Here is a 20237-nt window from a genome sequence, read left to right on the forward strand (position 1 = left end):
AATCCCAAAATACCTTTCTCTCTCATTACAGAATAGAGATGAAAATTGCTAATAATTTTGAAGTGTCTGTACTAAAATCAGCAGTTAAGCAACTGTTGAATATAAGTATAATTCTCGAGCAGCATAACATTGAGTTTGTCTGCTTTCTTGGCACTGGTACATCCTCATATGTATACTCTGGTAGTGATCCCTGCTGGAGGCTGGTTGGCCTCATATTTAAGTACCATGAGAAGGAGGACTATTCTAAAGGTAATGAAGATTACTGCTATGTAACTGCTTCTTTATAAAAACACATGGTTTAGCGGAAGGAAAATACATACATCATTACATTCTCCATACATGGGAGAAATAAGTGTTATAGATTAGCTTTAACTTGAAGTGAACACATACCATTGTTCTTACATGATCGGCCACAGAACTCGTGCAAACAGGAAGGAAAAGGTTCTCAGGACAATAGAGCTCAAGCAGATTGTCAGGAAGAAGTCATCAGGAGAAGTGGGAAGGGAAGAGTTGCAAGGTAAAGCATGGGCATACCTATTGTAGGAGAGGAGAAGCAAGACATGCCATGAGACCAGCTCTTGACAGAAGTAGGCCGGTCTATGACAGTTAGAGAAATTCAAAGATGGTTTGTACCTACTGCTGACACATTTCTCTTTCGGAGCCATTCCGAGAACAGAACTGCAGTGTTCTATGACCTAAAGGGAGTTGGCAACTGCACTGTACCAGGAATAAGCCTTCCTTCTGCACACACTGCACTCTAGATCCCTGAACATCTCAATTTGTATTGACATTTTTTTCACTTTGCCCTGATTAGATTCCATATGAATCAACCAATCAGCGACAAGTAGCACACGAATGAATCATCAGCTCTAGATGTGCATTTCTATCCGTTTCTAATGGCACCCACTATGTGTAACAGGTCCCATCAGCTCAAAGCCTCTGTGGAGATCTCCCGATTGTCTCTAGGAGCAATCATTATAAACAAAGCTTCTACCATGAAGTAGACCATAGAAGAAAACACAGGTTCACTCTTTACCTCTTTCTTCATAGATTGAGGGTGACTGGTTACAAAAGAGACCTCACAAGTATCAAGCAGACAACCAACGGCCCTAGATTATAATTATATCTATTGCTTTTAAACCGAGCCCCAAAGATGTCTTTTTTGATTTAATCACAGTAAACTTCAAGGATAGTTTACAGCTGTTCACGGAATTCTTTCTTTCAGGTCTCTCGGGCCTTATGATGGTGCTCCTTGCAAGTCTGCAAATTACAAGCCAGCAGTAGCTACACACGTCTGTTTTCATGATCAGGTAGGTATCCTCCTAGGCCAGAGCCTCTGGGGCCTCCATAGAGATGCATGGGATGCAAAGTATAAGAATGATTTTTTCCTTTTGAGGATTGACATGAACCCCCCCTTCTCTGGAGACTTGGATAATTACCTCTAGAGTCAGGAGGTGGAATTAGTTTTAGTCTCCAGGATAATTAAATGTTAGTCTTTTATTTTTAGGCAGGAGGATTGAAAATGCTTGGTGCAGTATGCATGGGACATCCTGCCTCTAATTGTGTCATTATGACCAGTTCCATAGGTTTGCTTTTCTGGTCCAAGAGATCCTCTTTGCTATGTGTCCCCTGAAAGAGGGAAGTGCTCTATGTTTCTTTTAATGTTCTCACCCAACAGAGAATAAGACTCTGGTGGATGGGTACATAAGAGGTGAGGTATCATGATTGGGTCACCCTGTACGTATGTATCCCTGAAGGGTCTAGGACGCTCCATAGGGTGTAGCGGTAACTGATTTGCCTGCCAGTCCCCCTGAACAGCTGTCCCTTTCCCGGTAAAAACCATTGAAAAACCAAGTGCACACGTCTGCTTTTGTATTCACTTCCACTTGAATGGACTAGTAAATCCTTTTTACTTGTCAGACCTTTATGTGGCCAGATCCAGCAAGTCAGCTTGTGGCTTGAGAAAGGCAAAACATGAACAAAGACTAAATCCAAATATGGGGCCAAAGATTGCACACCTACAATAAAGACACTATTCCTTTGCATAAATGTGTACAAATATTATGTTTATACATATATAGATATTTGTTAGGCCTGCTTAACAAATTTGCATATTACTTATGGTTATATTGTTCGGTGTTTAACATGTATAGGATTCTGCATAAATACGTATTTGTTATCATAACTACTTACCTACTATTGCATCATTATAAAGGAAAAATAAATAAAAAAATAAAGTAGCTTAAAGTACAGTAACACATTAAAGTCTGAGTTTATGAAATACAACTTAAATCTGGATATATTACCTTCCTTATACGTATATACCTTCCATGTACTTAAGTATCTTTATATTTATTACTTCACTCCTAATTCATCATCTCCAATGCACTACCCTTTATCTCACCCTATACCTCTTTCAATATGTCCTCTTCCTCCACTCTCTGACTCATCCCAAGCCTCATTCCACTACTCTCTCCAATGCACAATCCTATTTCTCACCCTATACTGTAGGAAAATGGGTTTCTGTTGCAGTAACCCCCCCCCACACTTTTTGCCAGACTACTGATGCACTTTCACTTGATGTGCCCTGGGTCCCTGCCAATCAGGATCCCAGAGCCTGTGTTCTTTCTCCAAAACTAACCCGATTGGCCTCTCTGGCCACAGGTCAGCCCCTGGTAAATGCTACCACAGGTACTCAGGGCACTGTGACTAGGGAAGACCTCTAAGGGCTGCAGCAATTATTGTGCCCTCCTTAGAGACCCTGTACCTTTACACACACACACACACTTCCTTTGCAGTCTGCGTGTTTTGGTGAAGAACAAAGTGAAGAGTCGACAAGGCACACATTCCTGTGTGCTATGCCTACTACCCACTGCCCTGGCATGGATCAGTCACCCCTCTAGCCGGTTGCCCTATGCCAGTGGTGAGGGTACAGGTGCATGAGCCCTGTACCCCTATAGGGTCTAAGTCCATTCTTAGACATTGTAAGTGCAGTGCTGCCATTAGGAGTATATGGTGCTGGGAGTTTATCATTACGAACTCCACAGCACCACAATGGCTACACTGAAAACTGGGAAGTTTGGTATCAAACTTCTCAGCACATTAAACCCACACTGATGCCAGTGTGGGATTTTCTTTGTGTTTAAAAAGCTTTATTAGATTATATCAGGAAATAAATAAGGCCAGCAAATACAAAAAAGGCATAATAAAAGGAATACCAAGTACAGCTAGCAATAAAAACAAAAAGAAAGTTGTTTATATTTTATAAAGCCAATTAGGGCGCGGAAATAAGGGGAGGGAAGGAAGGGGGAAAAAGGTAATACTATTACAACTGAGGAACGTGCATATTGCATAACCTTAATTGATTGTAAAAAGCAATCTTATTATAATTAGAAAAACAGTGTGCCAACAAGAGATTAGAGAAAAAGAACAGAGAAATTAAAACAATTACAGAGGTTTAAAATCAGAATATAAACGAGATTTTTTTTTATTACATTCTTATCGAAATATGATGTAAGTGGCAACCAAAATAGATCTCTATTAACAAATGGCTTACATGAGGAGGCAAAAGCAATATCTAGTCGATGAAAATGGCACAGACTATTCCACCAGTGCTGGACGGAAAGTTTTGTTAACTTTTTCCAGTTAAGTGCTATTTGTTTGAAAGCTAAAGCCAGCATAAGGTCAAATAGACCATGCTTATGAGTAGGTGGCTACAAAGATTCTAGTAAGCTCCCAGGGAAAAGGATGAGATTAGAAAAAGGAAGGTGAATAGTAAATATAAGAGAAATATAGGCACACATTTTCCTCCAAAAATAAATGACAACAGGGCAAAGAAAGATAATGTGCATGAGGCCAGCTGTGGGGGATCCACAAGTCCAACAGTTCATGTTAGTTGAGTGGGCAAAAGTAGCTATAGAAATAGGAGTGAAATAAAGCCTATGATAAAGGAGGAACATAGATTGAGTGACAGAGGCAGATCTAGAGATTTTGAGAGAACGGGTCCAGAATTTGTCCCAGAAAATGATGCTCCATTCTCATCCCAGATCTGATTCACAGGCAAGTTCTGCTTTACTCTTAGGTTGATCAGGATATAAGGCATGTTTATATATTAGTGGAGCCTTAGGGAGGGTAAAAAGAATCTTAAGAAGAGAGTTTTCTCCAGAATAAAGAGAAACTGATGGAAGAGAATAAAATGTGTCAAGAATAACTGCCATTAAAATAGAGGATTTCTGCCAAAAGGAACGTGGACAGTCTAAGGTGGATTGGAATTGAGGAAATGAACAGGGAGTCGAACCATCAAATAGGTAATTGACCCAAGTCTCCAGGTTTTCCAAAAGACAGTTCTGTTATTAATGATAATAAGGGAATTTGCTTTGTTCACCCTAAGTTGGCAGGGTATGCCCAGACGTGGGTCCCTTGCTCACTTTGCCACTGGATTCAAGCCAGCCTGGCTATGAGGGCTGTAAGCCTGAAACCGGTCCCAGGATGCTTGTTTCCTGTGCAGGGAAGACATGGCTTGGCATTTCGGGCTGGATTGTTCCCATGAGGCACAGGGTCAAGACTGATTTGCATATAGCTGTATCTGAACTGGGGTGGCGAAGTGAGCTAAAGAACGATGATGGTTTCAACCTAGATCTGTGACTGGGGGTGAGTGTCTGAAAAGTTTCAGCGCTCCGTCCATCATCTCCTTGTGTTTGCTTTGTTTGCCCTAAGTTGGCAGGGTATGCCCAGACGTGGGTTCCTTGCTCACTTTGCCACTGGATTCAAGCTAGCCTGGCTGATGAGGGCTGTAAGCCCGAAACCGATCCCAGGATGCTTGTTTCCGGTCCAGGGAAGACATGGCTTGGCAGTTTGGGCTGGGCTGCTCCCATGAGGCACAGGGTCAAGACTGATTTGCATATAGCTGTGTCTGAACTGGGGTGGCAAAGTGAGCTAAAGAACAATGATGGATTCAACTCAGATCTGTGACTGGGGGTGAGTGTCTGAAAAGTTTCAGTGCTCCGTCCATCATCTCCTTGTGTTTGCTTAATAAGGGAATTATGCCATACAGGTGAACGTAAAAAAGATTCCCTGTAAATAATCTTTGGTTGGCTCAAAGGTTTCAACAAAGAACACGTGTGCCTGAACAAGAGAAAAGAAGTTTGAGGAGTTTTGGCTGAAAAGGCCAGAACTTAAGGGTAGAAGCAAAGAGCGTTCAATAGTAAACCATAGAGGCGTAAAAGGGGAGTGATCAGAAAGAAGCCATTTAGAGGCTTGACGGAGGCAAAAGGATTTATGATAAATATGAAAATCAGAAAAATTAATTCCTCCATTGGATTTTGTCTTCCGTAGAAGTGATAAGGATATTCTAGCTTTTTTATTTTTCCAAGGAAATTTGGAAAGGCGAGAATCAATATTCTTAAAATAACAAGATGGAATATAAATAGGGAGCATAGAGAGAATATAAAGTAAAATAGGAGTGATCATCATTTTAATGGATTCTAGCCGTCCCCACCACGTGAGAAGGGGGATTCCAAGAAGAAAGTAATTTGTCAATTCGAGATAAAGCCTCTACCATATTTAGTTTGACCGAGGAAGAAATGGAATTAAAGAACCATATTCCTAAGTACTTAATTTTAGATCTGTTCCATGAAAACCCAGTCGAAGAAAAGGAATGTTGAGTACAAAATTTCGTAAGAGGGAGGATTTCTGTTTTATCCGAATTGATCTTATAACCAGAGACTAGGGAGAATGAAGAGATTTCGTGCAGTAAGGAAGGAATGGATACTTCAGGGTTGGAAATAAAAAGTAAAATGTCATCTGCATATGCAGAAATGTTTAAATGGTGATCACCATAGGAGAAACTGGATATAGACTCATTATTGCGGATAGATGATAAAAAGGGTCCAAGGGCTAGGATAAAGAGAAGAGGGGAAAGGGTACAACCTTGATGGACTCCATGTTGTAAAAGAAAGTAGGAAGAAGTACAACCATTAACTAATACTGAGGCTCTAGGGGCAGAATATAAAAAGGAAATAAGAGAGATCATTTTGGGAACGAAGCCGTGCCACTTCAGAGATTCAAATAAAAAGGACCAATCTACCCTTTCGAATGCTTTTTCAGCATCAACGGAAATTGCCGCTAAGGAGGTGGAAAGAGAAGGGATTTAGTTTAAGACATTAAGAAATAGACGAGAGTTATCCGAGTCTAGTCTACCCTTGACAAACCAACACTACTCCTTACCAACCAAGTAAGGCATAAGAGGTTCTAGATGTAGAGCAAGTAATTTAGAAAATATTTTATAGTCTACATTGACCAAGGCTATAGGGCGATCATTTTTACAAAACATAGGGTCTCGACCCTCTTTATAAATCAAGCAAATCATGGCTTATTGAAAGGTACCATTTGTTTTACCGGAAAGAAGAGAATTAATGAAAAAGATATAAAAGTTTAGGGAGCAATATACCAGAGAAATGTAAATAGAATTTGACCGTAAAGCCATCTGCTCCGGGGGTTTTACCTTTCTTTAGAACTGTTAGGGCACAAGAGGTTAATCTGTTTCAAGTGTAGAAAAGTTGAGATGACCATTAGAGGGGGCTGGAATGTTTTTGAGATAAGATTGGATAAGGGGATTAGAAGGAGGGGATTCTGCAGTGTATAAATCTTTACAAAATAACATAAATGCGTTGAAGATGTCCTGATCTTTATGGATAAGTTTTCCATCTGAGGAGTAAATAGAGTCAACAAGAGTATGATCTTTCAGGGATTTAAGGTAATTAGCCAGAAGTTTACCCACTTTTTTATTTTTTATTTTTTTATAGAAACCTTTATTTGACTTCAAAGAGTTACAGACATGGGCCTACAACCCCTTGGGCCGGCCACTTATTAGCATGAGATATATCATTCCACCGTTATACAGATTGAGCAATCCGAGGATCTTGTCAGTCCATCAGTACTCCCAGTGAAGGCAAAAGCAGTAGTTAGGTGACAATATGAAATACGGTTCCAATTTTCGACTAATAAACATTACACACAAACAAGGCAATAAACAGTGCGAATATCAGGACGCGCTCCCCGGGGTAGGAAATCAATGACCTGCGGCCGAGAAGGGAGGGGGGCCTGGGAACAGAGGAAAAATCAAACTGTAACCTACTCATAACCTAACGGGTGAGGAATGGTCAGCTAGGGGGACAAAGAAACATCCGATACAATAGTCAGGGGAGGGGCACAGATGTCTCCGCGATAAGAATTCCACGGACCCCACACCCCAGTCCATTTCCTAGGCTTGCCTCTCGCTACATACACCGTCTTTTCCCTAAACATGCACCAATCCATATTCTCCTTCCACACCGAGACCGTGGGTGACCTCTGGGAACCCCACAACTGTGCGATGTTTCGTTTAGCCACCATATTACCCAAAGTCGCCCACTGCGTCTGCGCCACATTATAATCGTTGGGCTCCCACACATTCAGCAGGCATCTCCTAGCTTCTGGCAGCAGAGCGACATGGGTGACCTCTTCCATTACAGCATGCACCCGACGCCAAAAGCGAGCCACCTCAGGACATTCCCATATAACATGAAGGAAAGTACCCAGCGAACCACAGCCACGCCTACACATCCCATCCACGGAGAGACCCATGCGCATCAGGCGGGGACCAGTGACATACACTCTATGGAGTATCTTGAGTTGTACGAACCGAAGGCGGGCCGGAATTGCCACCTCCCTCGGGGAGGCTATTGCCGAGACCCAGTCCTCATCATCTAATTCCAAACCGTCAGCCACCCAGATCTCCCTCAAGTGGGTCAACAGGTCTGCCCGGTCGTTGATGAGTTTTTTATAGATCAAGGAGATTGTGCTGTCAGGCACGTAGCCATCGAGCACCCTGTCCTCCAGTGGGGAATTTTCCGGGATAGCAGTAGCATCAGGGAAAACCGAGCACAACGCATGACGGACCTGAGCATACCGGAAGTACTCCCTATCGCTCAGCTTATATTCCGCTTTCAGCATTTCAAACGTTTTAAACTCCCCTTTCACCCAGAGATCACTCACCTTACAGATGCCAATCATATCCCATTTCTCAAATCCTTTAGTTCTCCACAAACAGCCCAGCCCTTCTGAAGCATACAGTGGGGTCGCTCGAGTCAGGCGGTCCTTCCAACCCATCGCGGCATTAGCAGCATGCCACACACGTACTGCTATCTTGGTTGGGCCTGTCAACTGCACCCCAGGTGACTTCGAATAGAGTGCTCTGTTATAATCCCCCCAGGCAATAGCATTTTATCCATCTTGAACGCCGGGTTCAGGGCCGGTCCATACATCCCGTGGTTCACCGCCGCCAATTGGGACGCCCAATAGTATTGTTTGATATCGGGGAGTGCAATACCCCCATCATACCAAGGGAGTGTCAATTTTGCAAGAGCGATTCGCGATCGCCCGTCCCAAAACAACTGCCTCTGCAAGCACTCCACCTCACGGAAGTAGCGGGCCGGTATGACGTCGAGTGTATTTTGCAGTGCATATAGGAATCGTGGTAGCGACATCATTTTAAACAGGGCCGCGCGTCCGAGCGGCGAAAGCGGGAGCCGTCGCCACCTCGAGACGTCGGCCCTCAGTCGTTGGAGTGGGGGGAGTAAGTTCCGCTCATAACGGGCCACAGGGTCTAAGGATATGAATACCCCCAGGTACTTAAACCCTGACTGCGAAATCCGGATAGGGCAGCCACGCGGGAGGAGAGGAGCCTCCCCAGAGAGAACATAGACACACGACTTGGCTCAGTTGATGACCAAACCGGAGTTACCACCAAATGAGGTCAGAACATCGACTAGTACAATCAAAGACTGCCGAGGAGATGTGAGGTACAGGAGAATGTCGTCCGCATAAAGAGAGATGCGGTCCTCAAATTCAGGCGTCCACCTAATGCCGCGCAACGAGGGCTCCCATCGTAACCAGGCAGCCAGAGGCTCCAATGCGAGTGCGAAGAGGAGGGGCGACAATGGACAACCCTGTCGCGTGCCCCTTCCCAACTCGAAGGGCGCCGACGCTCTGCCATTCACCACTACCTGAGCCAACGGTTCCTCATACAACAATTTCACCCAACCGATAAACCCGGGGCCAAAACCGAATTTCGCGAGCGCCGCCCAAAGATACGGCCATTCTAGGGTATCAAACGCCATTGTGGCATCCAAGGACGCCAAAACGGCCGGTTCACGTATGTGCGCCGCTCTGGCGAGCACTCCGTGAAGACGTCTCAGGTTCAGAGCCGTATTACGGTGGGGTATGAAACCGGACTGGTCCGGATGGATCAAGTCGCCAACGACCCTAACCAGACGATTAGCCAAAACCTTAGCCAGAGTTTTAGGCTCAGCATTTAGCAATGAGATGGGCCTGTAAGAAATACACCGATCCCGTGGCTTCCCCTCCTTGTGAATCACGACTATTGTAGCGAGACGCTGATCATAGGGGAGGGAGCCCACGTCACGTGCCTCAAGGAACATGTCGCGGAGATGAGGCGCCATCTTGTCCGGGCGCAGCTTATACAGTTCAATGGGAAGGCCGTTGGGACCCATGGCCTTGCCAGAAGCGACCGAGCGAATAGCCAAAGCAATCTCATCAGGCGACAACGTCGCATCAATCAGTACGCTGTCCGCCTCTGACAAAGACGGCAACGCAATGTCTCTCAGCAACAAATGAGAGCCATCCTCAAGGCCATCCGAGACTGGAGAATACACCTCACGGAAATAAGTCGCGAAACATTCAACAATTTCCACAGGGTCAGTCACACGCACGCCATCCGTTCTCTCAATAACCGACACCACTCGACTCGCTCTTTCCTTCTTGTCCAACCATGCAATCAATTTTCCAGCCTTATCCCCCACATCGTATAAGCGCCCCTGTTGCTCCCTACTCATCACCTTGGCAGCATCAGTAACCAAGGCTTTATAGTCAAGCTGCTTGAGACTGAGAACATGCAACTTAAAATTCGTAACACCCAACTCCAGGTCCCCTTCCAACTTGGCTATTTCGTTTTCAAGGCGAACCACCTCTTCAGTCTTGCTTTTCTTGGAGTGGGAGATTGGAGAAAGTGCCTGCCCACGTATCACTGTTTTGAAGGCTTCCCACAACGAGACAGCAGATGACACAGACCCCACATTTTCATTGAAATAGCGCTCAAGGGACTTGACCAGGTCCGCCCGGATTTTAGGATTACGCAGGTACCAGGGATTAATCGGTGCTACCCTCCCCTCAGCCCCGGGGACGACCTCAATGTGCAGCAGCAGGGGGGAATGATCAGAAATACCCCGGGCCAGATGTCTTACCTCCCTAATCATCACAGCTTTGGCCGCCGGCATAAGGACATAGTCCAGTCTCGATAAACTGCCATGAGCCCCTGAGTGGAAAGTATATTGCGCCTGCCCCGGGTGCATCAGTCTCCAGCAATCTATCAGCCCGAGGGTATCTATAAACCCACTCAGCCAAGCCTGTGCCCCCGGGAGGTCCCTGGGAGGGTGACGATCCGCCCTACCAGATACAACAGAATTAAAATCGCCCCCCATCACCAGAACCCCCCCCCGGGAGCCCCAAGACCATTCGCCCCAAATCAGCGAAAGTTACGGCCTGCAACCCCGGTGGTACATACACAGAAACAAGCGACACGGTTCTGCCCTCCCATCGGCCTACAAGTGCAGCATACCGCCCTCTAGGATCATGAATCACGTCGTCTACCTCCAACGGGAGAGAGGCTCTGATCAAGATGCCCACCCCCCGCGAGCCAGAAGTGAAACCAGAATGAGCAACAAGACGGTACCCCCGCCTATTCATAGCATGGCAAGAATTCCCAATGAGATGCGTTTCCTGCAGAAAGACAATGTCTGGCGACAGCCGTTTCAAGAACTGCGGCATTACTCCACGTTTAATCCTATCCCCCAAGCCATTCACATTCCACGAAAGTACTCTCAATCCCCTACCCCCATCCCAACCCCGCGCACAACTCCCCCCCCCCCCCCCCAGAGTCCACGAACCCGACCACCAGTCGTATAGCGTTACGTTGCCTTGTAGAACATTCAAACAGTCCCCGACTCCCCCCTCCCCTCCAACATTCCCGTTACAACTCCCCCCTCCCTGCACCCCTGCGTGAGCCCGTGTAGCCCCCCCAACTTGCAATGTGCCTGTCGCCCTAGCATTAACTAAGCTACAAAAAGGGGAAACCCCAGAGGAGCCTCACTGAGCACCCCACAACCCCAGGCATTTAGGATAAGGCACTAAATAAAAACATCAAACCAAAATATGGAAGTGTCATCGCAATGTTCAGTCACCGGGAACCAAAGTCTATTCCTGTCCAGCCAGGCCCACTCCGTTCTCCTCGGTCGGTCCCTCTCGACTTCTTCGCTGGGGCAGGGTATCAAGCCAATCTCCTACCTCCTCCGGCCGATCGAAGAAATATGTCCGATCCTCAAACCCAACTCGCAACCTGGCCGGAAAGAGCATCGCATATTTCAGGTCCATGTCTCTCAGTCGTCGTTTAACACCCATGAACCCCTCTCGCTGCTTTTGGACCGATTGCGTAAAGTCCGGGTAGAAGCTTATAGTAGTGTTCTCAAACTTCGTCGGCCCACTCACCCTTGAGGCCTGCAGGATAGCGTCTCTGTCCCTGAAATGAAAAATTCTGGCAATGAGTGGCCGTGGGGGAGCGCCCGGTTTCGGCTTACCACCCGGAACTCTATGGGCCCGCTCGACCGCAAAGAATTTACTCAACCCCTTGGGTGCGAGATGGTTGATCACGAGGTCTTCCACGAAGAGGTCAGCCGCAGGGGCCTCCGATTTCTCCGGTACCCCGATTATGCGCACATTATTCCGCCGAGCCCTACTTTCAAAATCCTCCAGCCGACGGACAGACAAATCATTGGACGTCCGCAGATTACGAACCTCGGTTTGCAGGTCAGACACGTCCGTTGCCAGACTCGACGTTGTCAGACCCAAGGATTTGACCTTCTCATTCGTTTGTGAAAGGTCCGCTCTGAGAAGTTTAACGTCGATCAAAACCGTGTCCAATTTATGAGCCAAGGTGTCGAATTGCTGGCCGACTGCTGCTTTCATCTCATCGATGGCGCCCATGACGTCCTGCAGTGTTAACTCCGTAGACGGTCCCGGGCCATCCTTGGATCTCTCCGGTGACTTATGCAGGCCACTAGGAGATCCTTTTGGCTGGGTATAGCGGTCCATGTTATTAGCTTGGGTATGAGCTCCCCGCCTAGTCGTCTTGGATTTTTGCTTGTCGCCGTCCAATCTAGCCGCCATTGTCTGATGGTCGCCAAGGCTACCGTCCACCAACACGATTAGTGATCCTCGGAGAGCCGATCTAGGGAGCCTCGGCGACCACGAAAGGCGGTCCAGACTAGGGTCCAAGATTCAGGCAGGATACCCGATCTTCCCACTAGCAATGCATGCTGACAATCCGGGGTCCCTCCGTCAGTTTCAGCGTGGAGACCCGAAACCGAAAGTGAAAGTAGGGGGTACGCCTCGGCCCGGGTCCTGCAGGCCGTTGTTGTTCACTTGCTACCCGGGCACCATGCCAACTCGAATCCGAGGCAAGGTCAGGAGTAGGCCGCAGACTTGAGATCGATGTTATCCCGGTTCCTGAAGTCCGATTTGAATTTGGACAACGGGTATCACCTCCGCATATGGTCGCCTTTAGAAGCCCGTCGATAGAATCAGGATATATTCAGGATAGACGTGAGAGGTCGTGGAGGCCCTCGGGAGCCCTGTGCCTACGCGGCCATCTTGGTTGCGCGCTAGGCTCCTCCCCTTTACCCACTTTGTTATGTCCGCCGTAGTAGCAAACACTGCTCAGGAGAAGTATAGATGATGCGTTATCAGTGGTAGTTTTATTAAAATTTAATTTAGCACAAACAAGTTCTTGTATGATAGAGTCTGATGGTGAAGTGTAAAATTTGTGCTCTAGGTATTTAATATTTGCTAGTGTAGCTTTCTGTTGTTGAAGGAAGCGTTTCTTCTTTTTTTTTAGACAATGTCTATGATAAAACCCCTAGCCGTAGCCTTAAAAGAATCACATAATATATGGGGAGGAGATACTATGATCATTATTCAGTTAAAAAAAAAATCTTTAGTAAAGGAGGTAAATGAAGAAGAAAAAAGAGGGTCTAGCAGAAGGGAATTATTAAAACGCCAGCGGGAAGAGCTAGGATGCGAAGGGAGCAAGTCAAAATCAGCCACAATCGGATCCTGATCAGAAATGACAATAGGTTCGATAGAGGTAGAGATAAGATTTTGAGATAAGGATTGTGATAGAAACATATAGTCTAGTTGAGAAAAAGAATTATGAGGTGGAGAGAAAAATGAAAAGTCAATAGTGTCAGGGTGAGAAAGCCTCCAAGCATCCAAAAGATGTGATTGGGAAATAGAATTAAGAAATTGTTTATGGGACTTATGAGGAATAAAGCGTACCTGGGACTGCCGATCAATAAGGGGGTCAACAACCTAATTGCAATCACCTCCTAGAGTAAAGAGTTCATCTCTAAACTGAGTAGATCTTTGTGTAACAGTAGGCCAAAAAGAGTAGTCTGGATGAGTAGGGCCATAAACATTAAATACAGTCAAAGAGGAATTATAAATGAGCAATGTAGCTACCAATCATCTCTCCTCCGTATCTACCTCCTATGCCTAACCTTGCATTGCAATATTTTATGACATAACATTATAACACCATTTTGTTAGAGCAGGTGGAGAGACTGACACTGAACCAACCCAATCATTTTTCAATTTTAATGCCTCTGGTTCTAAAAGATGGGTTTCTTGTAAAAAGGCCAAATCAGGGTTATAAGAGGCAAGATGTGCTAATATTCTCTGTCTTTTGATTGGATTAATAAAACCTTTCACATTCCAAGAGATAACTCTGAATATAAAATATAAACAATATATAAGGAACAATGTGTTCAACAATGAAATAATGATGTAAGAGAAGAGAGAAGGAAGGGAGAGGGATAGATAGAAAGTGCAGTGGTGGCAAGGAGAAGGAAGGAAATAAAGAGATGAGAAATATCAATCATGTAAAGGGAAAAGCATAGAAGAAAAAGAATGCTTCTGATGGATACATCTGCCAGTGGATTCCTCACCTTGTGAATATCCCCTGCGCCAGCAACATTCGGAAACTTTTGTAGCAGTCCACGCCGATGTGGTCGAAGGCGACGTCACAGAGACACGGCTCCGCTCGCGACTCCGCTGACGTCACCGGCTCCATAAGAAGACCCCATCTGCGTGATGACGTCAGTTCACTTTTTTCCGCGCCGACGACCCCAACGGATTTCGGGAATCGTTACTGGTAGCTGTTCTGGTTACTTTGTATGTTTTCTGGATTTCTCTGTCTATCTTCTAAAAATGTCGACAAGGAAGTCTGGGTTTAAGCCTTGCCGAGAATGTGGCAAGCACATGTCCATCACCGACCCGCACGACGATTGCGTTTGGTGTTTGTCCTCGGACCATGATGTGGGAGGTTGTTCGAGTTGCAGGAAAATGAGCTCGAAGGCTCTTAAGGGGAGAGAAGCAAAGCTCTTTATCGCCCGGATGAAGAAGAAGGAGAAAAGAGGAAGAAGAAGATCCAGGTCGAGGTCGAGGTCGGCTTCCAAGTCGACTTCGGGACATGCTTCAAAGAGCAAGAAGCATAAGAAAAAGAGGAGGCATTCGTCGCATCATAAAGCTTCGACGTCAAAGTCGAAATCGCCAGCTCGACGTCGGAGAGAGTCAGTGTCTCCCTCTCCTGTCCCGACTTCGCCTCCGGTTCCATCTTCTCCGGTGCCTTTGCCGGCTCCGGCTGAATCCCCGGTGCCGGTGTCATCTCCAGCGCCGGTTCCATCTCCAGATCCTGCAAGTCCTCCGGCTCCGTCTCCGACTCCGGCCCAGGATGAGGATCGTCAGGCTCCGGGTGAGTCTGTGACGCCGCTTGCTCCACCGTCGGCGCCGATAGGCCCGAGTCCGGTGCTACCTGACCAGTATCCTGCTTTCCCTCCTCCAGGTCAGGACCCCTCGCATTATCTCAATGCAATGTATGGGGTGTTCTCATGGGCCATGTATACCTCTGGTGCACCTATGGGTCCGATGGGTCCGATGGCTTTCAATCTGGGAGTGCCGCAGGTTTACCCTCAAGCACCGTTTATGCCGTTCTTCCCAGCGACGCCGTCTTGGCAGCTGCCGGCGCCGAGAACATCGACGCCGCTTCCCTCTTCGCCGGCGCCGACTCGACTTCGTTCGACGCCGGCTGCTCCAGCTGATCCGCGTTCGACGCCACTGCCGGCGCCGTCGGATTCGAACACGGCGCCGCCGACGCCGCAGGTGCGGATCCGTTCGAGAAGGGAGGCGCAGAGAGTGCTAGAGGAGAAACGCTTTCTGATGGAAGAGGCTGAAGAGGGGGAATTGGTCGAATCCGATGAGATGTTCGACGAATGGAAGGAGGCAAGTGGTCTGGATTTGTCTCCGGAGTGGGAGATCACTCCACCATCAGACGAACCCTCTAAAGACGCGGCACCCTATCATGCAGTAATTAGAAAGGCTGCGGAGTTGTTGGACCTTCAATTGCCATCCACCGAATTCAAGTCCAATATTTTAACTGAGGTGTTGCATTCTCCAACTGCGGTCTCAGAGCCTCTGTTGCCTTTCAACGAAGCAATTTTGGAACCTGTGCTGGATGTATGGCGCAAGCCTTTCTCAGCTCCTGCAGTCTCCAAGGTAGTCGCAAGAAGGTATAGGGTGGCTCCAGGGGATCCTGAATTTTTATCTTCACACCCTTCACCTGAAAGCCTAGTAGTTCAGGCGGCTTGTTCTGGACGGTCGAAAGGGGCATTTCCTCAAGTCCCAGGGGACAGGGAGGCAAAAAAGGTGGACCAATCGGCCAAGAAGGTCTTTTCATCAGCCAGTATGGCATTAAAATCTTCAAATGCGACTTGTCTGTTGGGGCGCTATATCCATGCGCTTATGGACTCGGCTAAAAAGTTGGCGCCAAAACTGTCAGAGGAGGATAGAGGAGGCTTCAATGAAGTTCTATCGGATGCCCAGGCGGCTGCTCACCAGGTTATTCAGAGTGGCCTGGATACAGCAGACTCAGTTGCCAGGGTCATGGGGTCTTCAGTTGCCACCAGGAGGGGTGCATGGCTTAAGTCCTCCGAATTCTCTTCTGATGTCCAGTCAACTTTATTGGACTTATCTTTTGATGGGTCTGGTCTGTTCCGGAAGAAGCCTGATGCTGCTCTCGAGCGCTTCAAAGAGAGTAAGGCTACGGCTAGGTCGTTGGGCCTTCAATCCCAGCCGAGAGGTACTTTCAAGAGGTACAGAGGATTTGGAAGGGCGAGTTTTCGTTCTTATAGACCAACCCAGCAGCAGCAGCAGCAGCAACAGCAGCAAGGCTCCAAGGGATATAGATGAAGACTTAGGGGTTGCTCACGTGGCCGGCAACTCTCCTCCTCCTCTTCCTCAGCCCCTCCCACCACCGCAAAGCAGCCCTAGATTCGACATTCCGGATCATGCTGGTCCTGTGGGGGGCCGGCTTACCCATTTTCTACAAGATTGGGATTCTGTAACTACAGATCTCTGGGTTCTGGATCTTGTAGAAAATGGGTACGCCCTTCCCTTTCGGGAATTCCCCCCCAAATTACCCTCCTTGCCAAGGGGCTTGCTCGGAGGACCACTGTCTTCTCCTGCAGGAGGAAGTCCTGAAGTTGTTTCAGAAAGGTGCGATAGAGGTGGTCCCAGAGCAGGAGAGGGGTCAGGGATGCTACTCCCGGTATTTTCTGATTCCGAAAAAGGACGGCAGATTGCGTCCGATATTGGACCTCAGAATCCTGAACTTTTACCTGAAACAGGAAAAGTTCAAGATGCTCACCCTTGCGCAGGTTCTTCAGGCGCTGAATCAGGAGGACTGGATGGTGTCGCTCGACTTGCAGGATGCGTATTTTCACATCCCCATTCTGAAGTCGCACAGGAAGTATCTCTGGTTTACGGTAGGGTCGCAACATTATCAGTTTGCGGTCCTCCCGTTTGGTCTTACTTCGGCACCGCGAGTCTTCACAAAGGTGATGGCGGTGGTGGCAGCTCATCTCAGAAGGTCGGGGATTTCAGTTTTCCCTTATTTAGACGACTGGCTGATCAAGGCGGAGTCGCCAGGGAAGGTGCTGCGCCATCTGCAGGATACAACTCGGCTGTTGTACAAATTGGGTTTTTCGATCAATGTGCCGAAATCTCACCTGGTGCCCTCTCAGCGCAACCTGTTCATAGGTGCGGTACTGGACACTACTGTGTGTCGAGCATTCCCTCCTCCTCAAAGGATTCTCGACATTCGGGAGATGATTCCTTTATTTTTCAACGGAGCGGTCGTTCCAGTTCTGAAGGTCCTTCGCCTGCTCGGTCTGTTCGCCTCCTGCATCCTGTTGGTCAACCATGCACGCTGGCACATGAGGGCACCCCAGTGGTGCCTCCGCAAGCAGTGGTATCAGCACAGGGGAGATCTCAGGGAGTCTGTGAGGAACTCCAGAGAAGCTGCAGCGGATCGATCTTGGTGGAGCGTGGAGGGCAATCTGTCTCAAGGAAAGCCCTTTCATCTACCTCCATCGGTGGCCACAGTGATAACGGATGCATCCACTCTAGGGTGGGGTGCTCATCTGGGGGATCTGGAGATCAAAGTTCTTTGGTCTCTGGAGGAAAGGTTGCTGCATATCAACCTTCTGGAATTACGGGCGATACGTTTGGCACTCAAGGCCTTCCTCCCTTCCCTTCGCGGTCAGTCTATTCAAGTCCTGACGGACAACACTACCGCAATGTGGTATATAAACAAACAGGGAGGAGTGGGGTCTCTTTGTCTCTGCAGAGAGGCCCTGCGTCTATGGTCCTGGGCTCAGGACCATCAGATTTGTCTAATGGCAAATCATCTGGCCGGGGTTCTGAACGTGCGTGCGGACAATCTCAGTCGGCAGTTCTCCGCCGACCACGAGTGGAGGCTTCATCCGGAGGTAGTTCGTCATGTCTTTCGGATGTGGGGAGCTCCTCGGGTGAACCTGTTCGCCACTCACGAGAATGCTCACTGCCCGTCATTCTGCAGTCTCCAGTATCCGATGCAGGGAGCGTTGGGGGACGCGTTTCAGTTGAGTTGGGGCTCACGACTCCTTTACGCGTTTCCTCCCATACCCTTGATTCCTCGGGTTCTGAGGAAGATTCGGCAAGACCGGGCCCAAGTCATATTGATCGCCCCGGATTGGCCAAGAAGGGTGTGGTATACAGATCTTCTCCACCTCTCCTCGTGCCCTCCGCTCCGTCTCCCTCTCAGGGCAGACCTCCTCTCGCAGTCGGAGGGGCAGGTTCTACACCCCACCTCCAGAGCTTACACCTTCATGCCTGGAGATTGAACGGGGCAACCTGAATTCTTTTTCTCTCCCGCCAGATGTGGTGGACGTTATTTTATCGGCCAGGCGACACTCCACCAAATCCATATACTCCTATAGATGGTCTAAATTTGTTCTCTGGTGTGGAGAGAGGTCAATTGATCCCTTGAAGGCTCGTTTGTCTAACATTCTGCAGTTTGCCCTTTCTCTTGCTCGGCAAGGCTTTGCTGTGGCTACAGTTAAAGGATATTTATCGGCTTTGTCGGCTTTCCTATGCCTGCCGGATCAGCCGTCCTTATTTAAATCACCTATTGTGCTTAGGTTTCTCAAGGGCCTCACAAATACATTTCCTCCTACTCCCTTTATTGTACCTCAATGGGACTTAAACCTTGTACTGACTTATCTTATGGGTTCTCCCTTTGAGCCCTTACATAAGTGTCCCTTGAGACTGTTATCGGTTAAAACGGTTTTCCTCATTGCAATCACCTCGGCAAGGAGGGTAAGTGAGCTTCAAGCTCTTAGTTCAAAACCCCCATTCTTGACTGTGCAAGCTGAACGAATGGTGCTCCGGACCAGGGCTGCATTTTTGCCTAAAGTGGTAACTCCCTTCCATCTGGGGCAATCCATTACCCTTCCTTCTTTTTATCCTCCCCCTCACCCTTCCAAGGAGGACGAGAGTCTTCACCGTTTGGACCCTAAGAGGGCGGTGAGCTTTTACCTGGACAGGACGAAGGACATCAGAATTGATGATCAGCTCTTCGTGGGCTTTGCTGGCTGCAGGAAGGGCCGAGCGGTGCACAAGCGCACCCTTTCCAGGTGGATTGTCTTGTGCATCAAGATTTGTTACTCTTTGGCCGGTAAGGAGCCTCCGGAGGGTTTAAGAGCTCATTCCACTAGAGCAAAGTCTTCCACCTCTGCTTTGTCTAGGGGGGTTCCTGTGGAGGATATTTGTAGGGCGGCAACTTGGGCCTCCCTTCACACCTTTGCAAAACATTATTGCTTAGATTCTGAGGTGAGGAGGGACGGGCATTTTGCTCGTTCTGTTCTTCAGAATTTTCTGGTGTAGAAGGTTGGACACCCTCCTCCGGGAGTGGGGACTGCTGTGGAATCTATTCACAAGGTGAGGAATCCACTGGCAGATGTATCCATCAGAAGAACAAGTTACTTACCTTCGGTAACGCTTTTTCTGGTGGATACAGTATCTGCCTGTGGATTCCTCACTGACCCACCCACCTCCCCATTGTCCATCCTTCTATACCAGTAATTCTATGGCTGTAATTCTATTGATGGTTTCAAATGTGTTTTTTACTGTCAAGGGCATTATGTTATTTCTAGTGCTTTGATGTTTATTCTCCACACTGTGTGTGTTGATATGCATATTGTGTACTGTGTATACTGTTTATGTACATATTGCTGTCAGTCCGTCCGTGTGCCTCGAAGGCACGGAAAAAAGGGGCGGAACTGACGTCATCACGCCGATGGGGTCTTCTTATGGAACCGGTGACGTCAGCGGAGTCGCGAGCGGAGCCGTGTCTCTGTGACGTCGCCTTCGACCACATCGGCGTGGACTGCTAGGAAAGTTTCCGAATGTTGCTGGCGCAGGGGATATAAACAAGGTGAGGAATCCACAGGCAGATACTGTATCCACCAGAAAAAGCGTTACCGAAGGTAAGTAACTTGTTCAATAGCACCAGGAGAATGAAAGGGAAAAAGACATTGAAGAGGAAAGAGGAAAAGGGGAGGAAAAATAGGACTAAGAGGAGACAGTACATGTCAAAATTGACGACTGTAGTACGTACCTTCACGGGGGAACAATGAGAAGAATGAGAAGCGGCAACAGACAAACGAAAACAGCACACCCAGCAAAGGGCAACC

At 47.7% G+C, this 20237-nt stretch overlaps 1 protein-coding gene across 1 annotated transcript in view; it reads left to right on the forward strand.

Moving 5' to 3' along the window:
- The window catches only part of LOC146811810 (uncharacterized), a 343512-nt gene that overhangs the window by 77449 nt on the left and 245826 nt on the right, over positions 1–20237 (forward strand). Inside the window, exon 5 of the mRNA XM_085614539.1 lies at positions 1226–1310. Coding sequence (XP_085470665.1) covers positions 1226–1310 — 85 coding nt within the window. The remainder of the gene's footprint in view (positions 1–1225; positions 1311–20237) is intronic.

The sequence above is a fragment of the Triturus cristatus genome, chromosome 7 (assembly GCF_964204655.1).
Source record: "Triturus cristatus chromosome 7, aTriCri1.1, whole genome shotgun sequence".
Classification (NCBI taxonomy): domain Eukaryota; kingdom Metazoa; phylum Chordata; class Amphibia; order Caudata; family Salamandridae; genus Triturus; species Triturus cristatus.